Source organism: Protobothrops mucrosquamatus, unplaced genomic scaffold (genome assembly GCF_001527695.2).
Source record: "Protobothrops mucrosquamatus isolate PMUCROS unplaced genomic scaffold, P.Mucros_1.0 scaffold1091, whole genome shotgun sequence".
Lineage (NCBI taxonomy): Eukaryota > Metazoa > Chordata > Lepidosauria > Squamata > Viperidae > Protobothrops > Protobothrops mucrosquamatus.
In genome coordinates, this window is record NW_015387316.1 from 585131 (window position 1) to 599746 (window position 14616).

Genomic DNA, 14616 nt, shown 5'->3' on the forward strand with positions numbered 1-14616 from the left:
TTAAAGTGGCAAGGAATATTAACAATTGATTAAAAGGAAGGAGGATCTATTATCATCAATAATCAAAGGGTGATGTTGTACTATACTGTAATACTCTACTTTGTGTGGTCAATTTTGTCCAACATGTTGTTTTCAACAGTGCTCACAAGCAGTGATGTTCTGCCACACAATTGATAGCTGTTGTTTAATTTTAGTCAAAGAGTAGGAGTTGGACAGGTTGCTGGTTTTTAGATGAACTGAATATGGTTCTTGCTGCTTTTGTTTATATATCTTTTGTGTGTATTTGTATTATGGAACTGCAGGAGTAGCACTATAGTTAAAACTGTTCTTCGTTTTTCAGTGTTGTACCACAGCAAGATCTAAAAACTAATACAATCATCATAAAATCAAGTCAAGTTCTTTGATGAAGAGCATTAACGTAGTCACATTTCAAGGAGAAAAAAAAGAATAATGTCTACATTCTTTTCTTAGTGTTGTTTTAGTTCTGTATAGTATAGCAGATTGAGTAAACTGAGAAAACATAGAGTGATGGACAAGAAGAAAACAACCTATTTTTCTGGATTTGGATTATTTCTATATTTCTATATTTATTTATTTATTTATTTATTTATTATTTATTTATAATGTATTTAGGTGGGTGGCTTACAATATAATAAAAAGTTAACAAGTGCAAAAAACAGTTGCACTTAGATTATTAGAATAATACTAATATTAGAATAAAAAGTTAAAAATAAAAACCAATTAATTATTAAATTTTCTCTACCGTGTCAGTCAACCCCAATGTAACAGGTCTCTGTTGGGGCCTCAGGCCAAGTGGCAGAACCTAGTTTTAGACTCTTCTGGAAAGCCAGGAACATGGACGGCAGATCTCACCTGTGACACGAAAATATTCCAGAGGGTGAGGGCCACAACAGAAAAGTTCTTCTTGTTAGGCACAAGAAACCAGGAGGTGGGATAGAGTTCAAAAGTACTACAGGTTTATATCACATCACCTACAGCCAAGAATCTGATCTACTAATGGTCAAAGCAAATTGGTGCTAGATAAGAGTCTACAGAATTATGGGAGGCTGGACTTAGTTCTCTTGTGGATGTATAGCAACTCCAAAATGATGAAAAATTTGACCCCATTCTTGGGCTCAGCCTGGTCATTTCCTACTTCCAGTTGCAGAAATTGGGTTTGTCTAGACTAGTGAAGAGAAGAACTAGGGGTGACATGATAGCACTGTTCCAATATTTGAGGGGCTGCCACAAAGAAGAGGGGTCAGCCTATTTTCCAAAGCACCAGAATGCAAGACAAGAAACAATGGATGGAAACTAATCAAGGAGAGAAGCAAACTTGAACTAAGGAGAAATTTCCTAACAGTAAGAACAATTACCAATTACTCATCCTTGTTCCTTACACTGGGATGTGTATAACACTATATCAAAATATATTCAGATGTGAAATCCTCTTTACTGAATACAAATAATACAATACAAATAATACAAAATACAAATATGTTGAGACTCTAGAAAGAATACAGAGAAGAACAACAAATACGATTAGGGGACTGGAGACTAAAACATATAGGGAATGGTTGCCGGAATTGGGTATGTCTGGTTTAATGAAAAGAAGGACTAGGGATGACATAATGGCAGTGTTCCAAAATATAAAGGGCTGCTACAAAGAAGAGTACCTGAAGGCAGGACAAGAAGCAATGGATGAAAGCTAATCAAAGAGAGAACCAATCTATAAAGGAGACATTTTCTGATAGTTAGATCAATTAATCAATGAAACAACTTGCCTCCAGAAATTGTGGGTGCACCATCATTAGATGTTTTTAGAAGAGATTGGACAGTCATTTGTCTAAAAAGGTATAGGGTCTCCTGCTTGAGCACTGGATTGGACTAGAAGGTCCCTTCCAACTCTGTCATTATGTTATTCTGTCATACCTTTCCAGAGCTGGTTGGGTGCCTCCTAAATTATGCCTTATTTTGTCCAATTTGACATTTAATGACACAGAACTCTCACGTACTAACCATTTCATTTCCACTTCTTGTTTTCTTCCTTTCCTTTCCCCTTTGCACCCATTTGAAGTTCCACCCAACCTGACTGTTCCACAAGAAAAGTCACCCTTGGTCACCAGAGAAGGAGATACCATTGAACTGCAGTGCCAGGTGACCGGGAAACCCAAGCCTATCATCCTCTGGTCCAGGGCAGACAAGGAAGTTCCCATGCCAGATGGGACAATGCAGATGGAGAGCTATGATGGGATCCTGCGGATTGTCAATGTCTCAAGGGAGATGACAGGGACCTATAGGTGTCAAACCAGTCAATATAATGGATTTAACGTCAAGCCAAGGGAAGCATTGGTACAGCTGATCGTACAATGTAAGTCTCTGTTCCCTTTTACTCCACCTTTTCTGCAGCAATGTTAAATTTTAAAATAATGTTTGGGGGATTTCATTTCAATCAACAGATTCATATTTCTCTGTTGTGTAGATTGTTGAGTTGTTAGTCTTCTATGTGAAATTCGGTTTTGCAACACTGTCCTCTCTGAAGCAAGAGGATACTGCAATATTTGGGTGCCTATAGACCAGGGGTGGGGAACTATGGTCCTTTTATGACCTATGGACTTCAACTCCCACAATTCTCAAATCAGCATGGCTGGCTCAGGAATTCTGGGAGTTGAAGTCCACAAGTCGTAAAGGGGCCATAGTTCCCCACCCCTGCCATAAACAACAATTACCTTTGACTAAACTGGATTTAGAGATTTGGTTAGTTTGAACAGGGAAGAAATTGGTGTATGTTATTATGTAAAGGGTATCCCTTATTCTTCCCTGAATGGAAAAAAATATTTAATAAATTTGCTATTAAGTCATGCTGACATTCATTGGCAGGGTTCACTCATCATGACAAAACCTATTGTTATGTTTATTTAACATGTTTTGCTCAAACAATAAAACATAATATGGTTTACAATGATAGCTATATTTGTACAGGAAGCTAAGATTTTGGCTGGTTTCCCAAAGATGCTGAAATGCAGATTATACAACTTCATTTTTAATCTACCTAAATATGGTATGTAAATCCCACCAGTAAATTACAGAACATTTTTTTAAAACAAAAAATAAAAATGAAATGCTGGGTATCAATCTTGTTTTAATGTAAACAGGCTTTATTTTTTTAATGGCATATTCTAGAACTGTTTTAATTGGTCTGTTCTTGGTCTTGAATCTAAGATGGAGATCTTCCAGCTTCCCCTCTCAAGTGAAAAATTGGCCTGACAAAATGTGCTGAGGGGCCAAAATTGTTTAACTCCAGCTTGAAACTTCATTAGAACAATTAAAAAGACCCAGTCCCTTTGCAAACCAATGATTGATTATGGGTCATCAAATTGCAGTTGACTTAGAGCAAACACATATTGTAGAAATAATTTCTCCATGATGATCTGTCCCTAAACTGGTCTTTTAGGCTTTGCAAGTGTGCATTCAAAGCCACTGGAACTGAGTCCAGCCATCTTGCTGCTGGTTGTGCTCTTCTCTTCCCTTCCACTGTTCCCAACATTAGAGCCTCCTTCAGTGAGCTGAGTTTTTTTGCATGATGTAGCTGTAGTAGGATAATGTGAGTCTAGTCATTTATGTCTCAAATGAAAACTCTGGATTGGTTTGTTCAGTGATCCATCTGTTTGTTTTCTTGGCAGTACTTGGCAGTATTCTCACAAGTTTTCTTCAGCTTCCAAGTTCAAAGCCATCAATACTCTTCCTACCTTGCTTCTTCAAAGTCCAACTTTTGCTTCCATACAATGTTGTGGCTTGAATGATTTTGATCTTTGTAGGTATAGAGACATTTGAAATTTCTTTTCCAAGTAGCCAATGAAATATTGGTTTTTGTCTTGCTGGAAGCGTGCTTTGAAAACCTATGTCTGAGAGGAAGCAAAACATGAGAAAGCGGGAATTGTGGAGAAATGTAGATTAAAATAAAAGAGATAAACTATCAGAGAAAAAAGATACTGACATATACTTTTCTCTCAAGAGAGCAGTAAGCTTTAAGAGTACAAACCAGTGCTTCAATTTCTGGGAACTAGGCTGCTGTTTTTCTTTTCAACTTCCACAGTTGAACTCCTAGCCAGTGGCTATGCTCACAAGGGATTGTGGGGGTTGAAGTCCAGCATGTCTGACTAACACAAGATTTGGGAAACAATTGCCAATTTGATCTATATATATATATATATATATATTTGTTGGATTCATACAAGACATTAGACCTAGGTTAACCAAATGCAGTGGTTGTGTTCATATAACATGTGTCCAAGAAATCATGACATTACTGGATGATCTGCTTCTTATATGTTCAGATAACAGCTGGCTTCCCACCGTGGGTTTTACCATGGATTTCCAAATACTCTCTGCAAGTAGCTATTTTGATTTTACAGTTTGCTCGGGTTTTTTGCCAAATTGTGCTTTTTAGCAAGTGTTTTGATTAATAAGGCCACAAATATCTTGAATGTTCTCTATCCTTCACCTAATTCCCTTTCAGAGAAAGAATATAGTGAGAAGATTTCAAACAACTGACATACACATCTATATGGCCCTGTCTAACAAAAGGGGGGGAGATGTTGTGCCCCTACTTTGTTTCTCTTTGAATTAGCATATAGCCTTAATTCATAGCTAAGGACAAGGACTCGGTACTCTTTAAAAGCATTGAAATAGAATGTGTAAAAATAATTTAGAACTGTTGTCTAAGAGTGTCTCAAAGAGAAGGTTGGTCCGATCGTTTGCTTGCTTGCCTTAGATGGCTTATTATATAAAAAAGGAAAGGGAGACCTTTTCTCTCCTTTTCCATTAAAATGGTTCTTCAGGTAGATATTTTGCTGCTTGCAGGAGAGGAGATGCTGACTCTAGTAAGGCTTTGCTAATGATTCTTGAGGTCTGTGCTAAAAGCTTAGCCCAAGATAACATTGACTGGACTTCAGTTTGATTTAGGTACATGAAATATGGGTAATACACTGTATGTACATGTAAATATTTGTGTGTGTTCTGGTGACTGTTTTTGACAGCTTTTATAAAATGCCACAGTGATTCCAATCCAGCTAATATTGCAAGGAAAATACATTTAGGAGCTTGTTCTAGCATTGGTTTGTTGTTGTTGTTGTTGTTGTTTTTCTTGTTGCTCAGCAATACTTTTAAAAATGGTAGTAAGTGTTATATAATCTGGCTGACCTTATTCCCCAAACAGTATGAACATTTTTATTTTCTTTGTTTTTGACAGGTAAAGGCATGTTTAAATTTCTAATGACAGCTAGCTTGAGTAGAGCACCTTATTACGATATTCTTTCTTTCTTTCTTTCTTTCTTTCTTTCTTTCTTTCTTTCTTTCTTTCTTTCTTTCTTTCTTTCTTTCTTTCTAAAAAAAGGAAACAATTATATCAATTTCCATCTGCAATAACGCTATCATAAACTATGAATAGGATATATCTCAGAATTTTACAATGGCTTCCTTAAAGTGTGGGGAGGGAATATATGATTCATGATAGTTATTTTATTATTTTGGAAAACAAGAAACATAAACTAAAACCATTCTAAATGTCAATCAAACGATATATCTACCTTGGGAATAAGGCCCATTGTTTTGGAGTATATATCCATAGAATCACTTTCTGAGAATAAAAAAAAGAGATGATATTTTTTTTTTAAAAAAATTGATGATTCCAACATTTTGTATGGTTTTTTTTATGATTCCTGCAGGCCAAGAAGGAGCAAAATTAGAACTACTAGGAATCATGATGGGAACCTTTTCCCTCCCAAAATGGCTGTATCAAATGTGAGCAGGAGTCATTCTAAAAAAGGTGTCACACCAAACTGACTTTTCAATGACTGGACATCATCCATTGCTCAGCTTTCTGGATTCCCGGAACCCTTATTTCCTTTACCAAAGTCGCCCCATTTATTTTTTTAAAAAAATATAACATTCCATTATGCCTGGATAGCTTATAGCAGGGGTGTCAAACTGCCGACCCATGGGCCGGTTTCATCATACCAGAGCTGCACCCACCCCATTGCCGGCAATGGCAAAAAAGCTGCGATACGTCACACGACGTCACGTGACGTCACAAGTTTGACATGCCTGGCTTGTAGCATCCTCCTCAAAAGAGCCACCTTTGAGATAGATAATGTTGCAATGGTTAAAATGCAGTATTGTGGACAAACTCTGCTCATAGGCTGGAATTTGATTCTGACAGACTCAAGGTTGACTTAGCCTTCCATCCTTACGAGGTCAGTAAAATGAGGCCCCAGATTGTTGGGGCTAATACTTTGTAAACTGCTCAGAGAGTGTTGTAAAGCACTATGGAACAGTATATAAATTTAAGAGCTATTGCTATGAACTGCAATTTCATCATCCCCAGCCATTATGCTACAAACTATATAATGGGTCATTGAAGTCTAACATATCTGAAAGGGAGCAGGTAATCCAAGAATGTCCGGATCAAATTGATATATTGAGATGTTGAATGATGCCACAGAAATAAGATTATTGCCCAAAGTTTTGCTGCAACAATTTTGTTAATCTGTGCTAAAGGATATTGGATTTACTTGTATGCAATAAATGTGAAAAGATCTGGGATGTCATCTCATTTCAAAGAAACACATATTCTTTAAAAATTGCTGACCCATCCACTGGAAATAGTTTTACCAAAGTCTTGTGGGGGAAAAAAAAGGAAGACGTGCCATAGCATATTTTGTAGAGCATGTATTCATTTCACTGAGGCTTATCCACTGGATGAGGTCCATTGCTCATCTCAGCCTGATAAAAACACAACAAATCACAATGGAGGAGTAAGCTTGAGATCACATACTTCTGGAGGTTGGATCAGATTTTGTTTTCTACTATTTTTTTTCTCACATCATTGTTAATGAGTTTGGGGGGGAGAAGGAAAGCAGAAAAAAAACTTCATGCAAAAGCAATTGCAAGTGAGCATCTTTGCTAACTTTGAAAACACCTTCAATAGTAAATAAAATACCATCAAGCACATAATATAATGAAATGTTTATATCATGTACCAAGTCAGGAAATCATATAGAAAAGAAAAACAGTAAGTGATTGCTGAGACTCTTGACTGGAGTGATCCCTTTGAATTGATGAACACATTTGAAATTGATAAACACACAAACACACATAGATGTGTGTGTGTGTGTGCAAGTTGATGTAATTAAAAGAAAAGTAACTGTCAAAGGAGCATTGATATTGTATTTTTAGTACTGTAGAATCCATCTCTGCCTTGTACTAAGGCCTATGAGTAAGTTCCCAAACATACCAATACTTCATTATTTTTGGTATCCAGACTCATATGTCATGGAGCTTAACTTATGTTCTAAAACAAACATGGCAACAGAGCACTTTGGTTTGTAATATATGTATCTCTGAGTTAATATTAAGATAGGTGTGTGGATGGATGGATGGATGGATGGATGGACAGATAGATCATAATTTAAATCACACAGGAAGAGAAAGAACAAAAAATGCTGAGGCAGAAATTTGCCAATATTTCCCAAGCTGGTGCCCTACAATTAGGAGAAAAAGGATTCAGAAATTTTCAAAAGTTAACTCATGTCAAGGGTGATAATGGAACATTAGATGGACATGATTTTTGAAATGTTTATTTTTGGCCAAGTTTGAATGTATGTGTTGTGTTTTATTTCTTGATTAATTGTAGTATTTTAGTGATTTCTCCATGGTAATTTTAAATGGCAGTGCTATATTCTTCACAACTGTAAATTAATTGTGAATATTTAGGAAAATGAGATGTCAATCTCTTTTAGGATAGCTCCCATGTATTTTCCAGATTAAGCTATGGAATAGTTATTCTGATAAAACTTATCATTAGAGAGGTAATGGCTGATTGTAACAGGTTCAAAAGTCTTTTAAATGGACATTAGAAAGAAATAGCCATAAAAACATAAAGAATATATATTTATATGATAGGAAAAAGGAAGAGAAAAACAACAAAATCTGTAGCTGACAGAATGTGAATATTTGCTGTGCATGTATACACTTAAAAGTTTCTTTGAGATATTGGTGTCACCCTCAGTATGAATAATTTCACAACATATAGATAGATTTAATCATAGTTTCAGCTGGGAAAATGTGACCATCCTAGACCAAGCCATGTCCAAAAATGCCAGGGAATTTCTAGAAGCCTGGAACTCTGACAAATCAGCCATCAATAGACACATAGACATTAACAACATCTATAGACTATGAAAAAGAGACAATCAATCAGCCAAAAAGGGAACAAGAAAGACTCCAGCACCTCTCCACCTCCTCCAAGGTTAACATCAGACCAACAATCAAGTAAATAATATCTCAATCAAGAAACTGCCAAAGAAGCCAACAGCAAACAGCCCAACCAAAGAGTCTCTAAGACCATCCCCACCAACACTGATAGGGAAGCCACTAGAATATAAACTGACAGCAACCCGCACTTAGTAGCACTGACGATGTTACCTAGTTTGGATAATGAAATGTGTGCAAGAAAGCTCAGAGAGCACCAAGGACCTCTCAGTATGAATAATTTACTTTACTGAACTTTACTGTATTTGCAAAAATACAAGTAATATATAAGATTTCTTTTCCTAGATAAGCTGTAATATGTATATTCTCACATGCTTATGTTTATATGTTGCACTGTTTTTGTTGACTGTGCTCTCATAGCTGTATAATGCATGGAATACAGCTGAAATTCTGAGCTGGATCACCTGTGCTTCATCTCAGACTGCCATGATTTGATAAGTTAATGGCCTTGTTTTGTTAACAGCAATTGGGATCTCAGAAAGATTCTCCCCAAGGAAGCCACCAAGGAAAGAATTCTCATCTGAAGTTAATATCAGGAACAGAGCAACTATTGATTATCATTAGCATCTTGGAGAGGTCTCACTCTATATACAGTAATGAAAAAAAAACAGTCTCCCAGAGGTATTTATAGAATAATGTAAACAATTTAATTAATTGTGTCAGCAAAGGGCTTTCAGAGTGATTTGTGAAACTCAGAGGTTTACAAACAATAAGGTCTGTAGGCATCTTTTCACTTGGAGCAAAGAATTTATCATTTTTCATTTCTAATAATTGATGCTGGGACAACTCAAACCAGAGTAAGTATTTAGTATTATACTAGGCTAAGGTGAGCAAAACTGCAGAATGACCAGTATGCAGGAGATGAGTAGAGAGGCATAGGAAAGCAGCAGGGTAAAATTAATGTAAGGAATGTAAATCTGTCTTGTCTCCAATAAAATAATTTCTCCAGCTTTAAAAGGAACAGACTTTTGAGTACCAGATGCTCCTAGAGGGATGTTGTCATCATACTTTGTATAGCTCTGGCCACTGTTGAAAGTAAATGTTGAACTTCATCCAAGGTAGGCAGTCCAAGGCTTTTCACCCCATGAACCCATTGATGCTTTTGTGTAGCTCCATAGTCTCTTTCACAATGTCCCATTGAAATGAGGAGTGTATCCTGCTGCAATTCTACACAAACCTCTATTTTGATTCAGCTGTACCATTCATCTTATATCTGTTCTTCTATGGGGTCTTGGGTCTATAAAACAGGGATGAACTTTATAAAGCTGGATTGGTGGCCCTGCTCCCCGATTAGCATTGTGTTAAAGACAAAGGCCTAAATGGCCTTAAAGACTATTGAAGAATAAATGATGTATTAGATGAGTAAGAATAAAACGTATAATAGATCATACCAGAACTTTGGTGACTGTCTTCTTTTGGTAATTTTCTGCAGCAACTGATATTGAGGGGCATTAAGTCATGACTCATGACCATTATTAAGTTAACTGTCATGCTGTTCCTTTTCAAGATAAACAGCATAATGCAGAGTACAGGAAAAGTCTTAAGAGGTTATAAGCAAAAGAAGTTTAAGACAGGAGTTAAGAGAACAAAAGAAATCTAAAGTAATCTAGTTTACACCAATGCCATTCACTATATTGCCTATGTCTTTTTGTCCTTGCAAACCACCTTTGCTTCCCCAAATTCCTTCATATAGCTTCATATCATGCCTTTTGGGTTTGAATCTTCCTCTCTCTTTTTTCGAGAGAGCTGCATCAAGACATGACTTTCCTGGTTTTCCCCTTCCAGTCAAGCTAAACTGTCTTTATATTTTTGAAGAAATCAAAGTACCAGCATGCCATCACTGCACTGCATATAAAGAAAGTAATCTTTGTAAAACTGAAACCATTTAGAACTATGCAGCATAAAAGCCATTTGTCAGGCTTGTTCCAGCTTGGGCATTTAGGAAAGAAAGACCCTCCATTTGTAGCAAAAAGTATACTTTTACTAAAACCAAGTAGTTATAGAGCAGGAATGTCAAACTGCCAGCCCGCGGACCGGATGCGTCATGCTGAAACCACACCTACCCCATTGCCGGCAATGGGAAAAAAGTCCTGATACGTTGTGCGATGTCACGTGATGTCATGAGTTTGACATGCCAGTTATAGAGTAAGCAAAGCTGGATTTGAATATTTTTGCATAAAGCCTGCCTTTTTCCCTTCTCCCAGGGCCTTCCCCCTTGACTAATTCATAGTGTCCAATAGTATTAAAATTTGATGTTTTGGTAACAGCTTTAAGGTTTGGTGCCTCTTTGGTTGAGTTTCGCATTCCATTCTCTCCTAGATATAAACTGTTTCAACTCTTCCCTCAAGACCCTGCTATAGGGCATTGCATGCTAAAACAACTAGACACAAAGACAGTTTTTCCCCCCTTTGTGTCATCACTCTGCTGAACACCTAGTTACCACAGTACTGTCTTATGTCTTATGTCTAAAGATATTTACCTATGTAGTAAGGCTGTATTACTAATATCTTTTTCATTTTTTCTACTATCTTCTCCTATTGGTATCTTATGAGTATATTACTTTGTTGTTTCCATATACATTAAGAGCTTCTGCACCGGAGACAAGTTCTTTGTGTGTCCAGTCACACTTGGCCAATAAAGTTTATTCTATTCTGTTCTGTTCTGTTCTGTTCTGTTCTGTCCTGTCCCGTCCCGTCCCATTCTATTCTATTCTATTCTATTCTATTCTATTCTATTCTATTCTATTCTATTCTATTCTATAGTCAGCCCGCAAGTTGTTGAAGAGTTTAGAGTTTGAAACTAACACATATCCAATTTTGTCCAGTAAATAATGGTTAACTATACAGATCTTCAAACATAAATTATCTTCCCTGACGCCTACCCTCTTAGCAGCCTGGCGGACACATTTTGCACTAAAAATTCATATCACAGCCATTTAATTGAGATGCATTTAAGGCAAATTAAATGTTGCTTCTCTTCCCATCCACTGTACATGGATCATTGTCTGCATCAGTCAAGCCTCCAAAGCCTTAAAGGACTGAGACTGTGCAGTACCTAAGATAGTAGCTCTAGTTATAGTTGCTCAATCCAAATCTAGAAGTGGAGCTAGAAGCACAAAATGTGGGCTTCCCTTCATCGTTTTAAGTATTATCTCAATATTACAGCACTCTAGTTCAGGTAATTGGTAAAGCTGGAGACATCGTTGCCCCCATCTTCTGAAATGATGTCCAAATGCCATTATTAAATGATTTTATTTTCACTCTTTTTGCCTTTCTTCCACAGCAGGGGATCAGATTTAACTAGGTTTCCTTGCTGCTTTCACCCTTCCTTTGCACATATTCAAGACTGCTCTTTTGCCTCCTTTGTTTCTCAGTGCATCCCTTCTCATCCCTCTCTCTGATCATTATCATCCTGATTTTTTTTATTAAACTAGATCTTTTTTCATCTTCCTATAGTGACCTTTAACCCTGCTGCAGAGCTAACAACTGGTTTTATTGCAAATACTCCCTTGGTGGCCAAACAAAAAAGAGAGAAAGATAATTCTTACATTAAATTGACGTTCTCTTCTTTCCTTTATTCCATCTCCTTTCCCTGATAAACTGCTCTGTTCTTGAATTCTTACTATAGAGATTTGAATAGGTAATGAAGAGACTTGATTGGCTTTGAAGCTTCTGATTGAAAGATATACGGAGTTATGTGCAAAATCCTGTGATTCAACAATTGAGAGATTACTTCTGCTATTTGGGAAAAAGATGGTGGTTTCTTGGTTGTCATTTGCTATATAGAAAAGAAAAATAAAAACTCACAATGTGCTTTCTTTCCATAGTTCCAGCTCAGCTGGAGGAAAGCGTTCTTTGAGAAATACCTGCGTGTTTTCCAGGAGTGTTTACAATTAGTTTCTTCTAATGCCATGAGTAGCAAATAGTGCTTCTGAGCTAGTCCCATGAGACACAGAAAGATTTGGTTGCATCCTCTTGTAAACTAATGATTGGGTAAACATCCACTGAGTATATGCATTCACTGTGCATTTTCATGCATTATAATAAATCATAATTTTGTTTTGGTTTTGGCTCAGCCTGATGTGTGAACCCAGGCCTTGTAATTTTTAAGCCACAGCTAATTATTAAAATTGCATTGAACCAGGATACTGTGATGTCTTTGACAAAGTAGAATTAAAACAAACTAGAATTTTGGTATAACAGAGCAAATAGAACACCCCACTTGCCCCAAGAAATGTTTCTTAATTACATCCATATAAATGAAGACAAAGCACTTCTATGGGCAAGTTGGATTTGAAGAACAGGAAAAAAAAAGATTCCTACCATTATGTCATATGTATTATAATTGTCACATCCATACATATACATAAGAGCAAACATCAACCAAATAGGAAAAATTGTGAAAATCTGTTCCTTTAATATTGATATGTAATTTTTGTTAAGTGAATCAGAGTGCAACATGTCAGTTTTAAATATAGATTATTTCCCTTGTCCCACACTTTTTTTTGTTTGGTCTCTGAAGCTCTCAAAGATGGTACCACCACAATTTGGCTGTAAAATGTCGATCAATGAAAGGGCTATCCATTTAAAAAAACGAGATCCAACATGGACTCTCTTTGCTGGCTTTACCAGAATTGACCAAAATGGAACTCTTCCAGAATGCTTTTCATTCATTAGTTTAATTAAATACCAGAGCACCATTGAAACTTATTTATTTATTACATTTAAGGCTTCCTGACCAGAACAGGGGCAGTTTACATTACAAAAGAATAATAACAATTTAACATATCAAACAACAACCTCTCCCTATCTCAGGTCTTTGGGAAGGAATAGATAGATGGATAAAAATGCCAAATCGAGTGAAACAATTGGCTGGCTATATCACCCCCCACTATGGGTACATCCTTGTTGTGGGGGAAGGGCTTGCTATGCACTAATGAGCATAGCTCATGCAGGCAATAGTGTATTCTACCAGAAGGGTCATACATGCCAAACAGGTCTTCAGGGAAGAGCCAAACTAAATATATATGCATCAATCCACTTAATATGGTGAGAAAACAGAAAAAAGAATCCTATAATGGATTGGTCATCACTTGGATCAACAAGGACTTCATCAGATGTTAGATTTCCTTGGCATCCATTGACAAGTGGGCAACAGGATTTGGGATGTATGGCTGAGCAAACAGGGCTTAGCCCTGCAGGATTACTAGAAGAACAACAACCACAGACATAAATATTCTGTGTTTGAAAATAATGTCATGGATGTGAATAAATCACTTGTAAGGATTAAAATAACATCTATCGAACAGGCCCATCAGCTTACCTACAGAACAGCTGTGGTGGATACTGAAGAACAAACCAAATGCAAAATCATATTCAATCCCTAAGTGAAATATCAGACTGAAGGTCTTGATAAAGCAATTAAAATCAGATGCAAGTAATTTAAAGGACCTGAAAGAGCAAAAATTGAAAATGTAAGGATCAAGACAAGACTTATAAATAAATATTGGTGCAGCGCTTGAAAGATTGAAGAAGCTTTGGAAATCACAAAGCAACAAATAACAGCAATAGCTGGGAAAATTGAACACTATGAGACATAAATCTTTCAATTTAAGCAAAATCAGCCATTTCAATCAGACTAGCGGCAATTCTACCTAAGTATAAATGGCAGTAGAAATTCTGAAAATGGAAACCCAAATGAAAGGGAAAGAATTCAGCTTTGGAAAGATCTATAGGAAACTCAAGATATATACAGCCAAGATATAGTAACTGAGTTTGGACTGGACAAATATATCATGCTTACCATCAAATAGAGAAAAATAGTGAAAACTGAAGAAATAACATCAAGAGTCTGGATGAAGATTATCACTACAAATAATTGGGAATCCTTCAGGCTGACCACATCAAGCACATTGAAGTCAAGAAAAGGTTTAGAAGTGAATACATCAAGAGAGTGAGGGAGATCTTAAAGTCCAAACTCATTGGAGGAAATACCATCAAGGTAATAAACTCCTGTCATTCCAGCTGGAATAGTGGACTGGACTCAAGCAAAAATAAAAGCCCTAGATAGGAAAACCAAAAAAATAATGACAACGAACTAACAATGACCTTCATCCTTGCACTAACGTTGACAGATTCTATGTACCAAGGAAAATAGGTGGATATGGACTGATTCAAGTATATCAGACAGTTGAAGAAGAAAAAAAAGGATTGGAAGAATATCTGAAGGACAGTGAAGAAGATGGGCTGAAGCTAATATACCAGGAAGGCTTACTGATTACTGGAG

General features: G+C 36.6%; 1 protein-coding gene across 1 annotated transcript in view; it reads left to right on the plus strand.

Moving 5' to 3' along the window:
• Positions 1-14616, plus strand: part of MDGA2 (MAM domain containing glycosylphosphatidylinositol anchor 2) — a gene marked incomplete at its 3' end in the record, with an annotated part of 498834 nt that overhangs the window by 338002 nt on the left and 146216 nt on the right. Inside the window, exon 8 of the mRNA XM_029284905.1 lies at positions 2078-2371. Within this exon, the coding sequence (XP_029140738.1) occupies positions 2078-2371 (294 nt within the window). The remainder of the gene's footprint in view (positions 1-2077; positions 2372-14616) is intronic.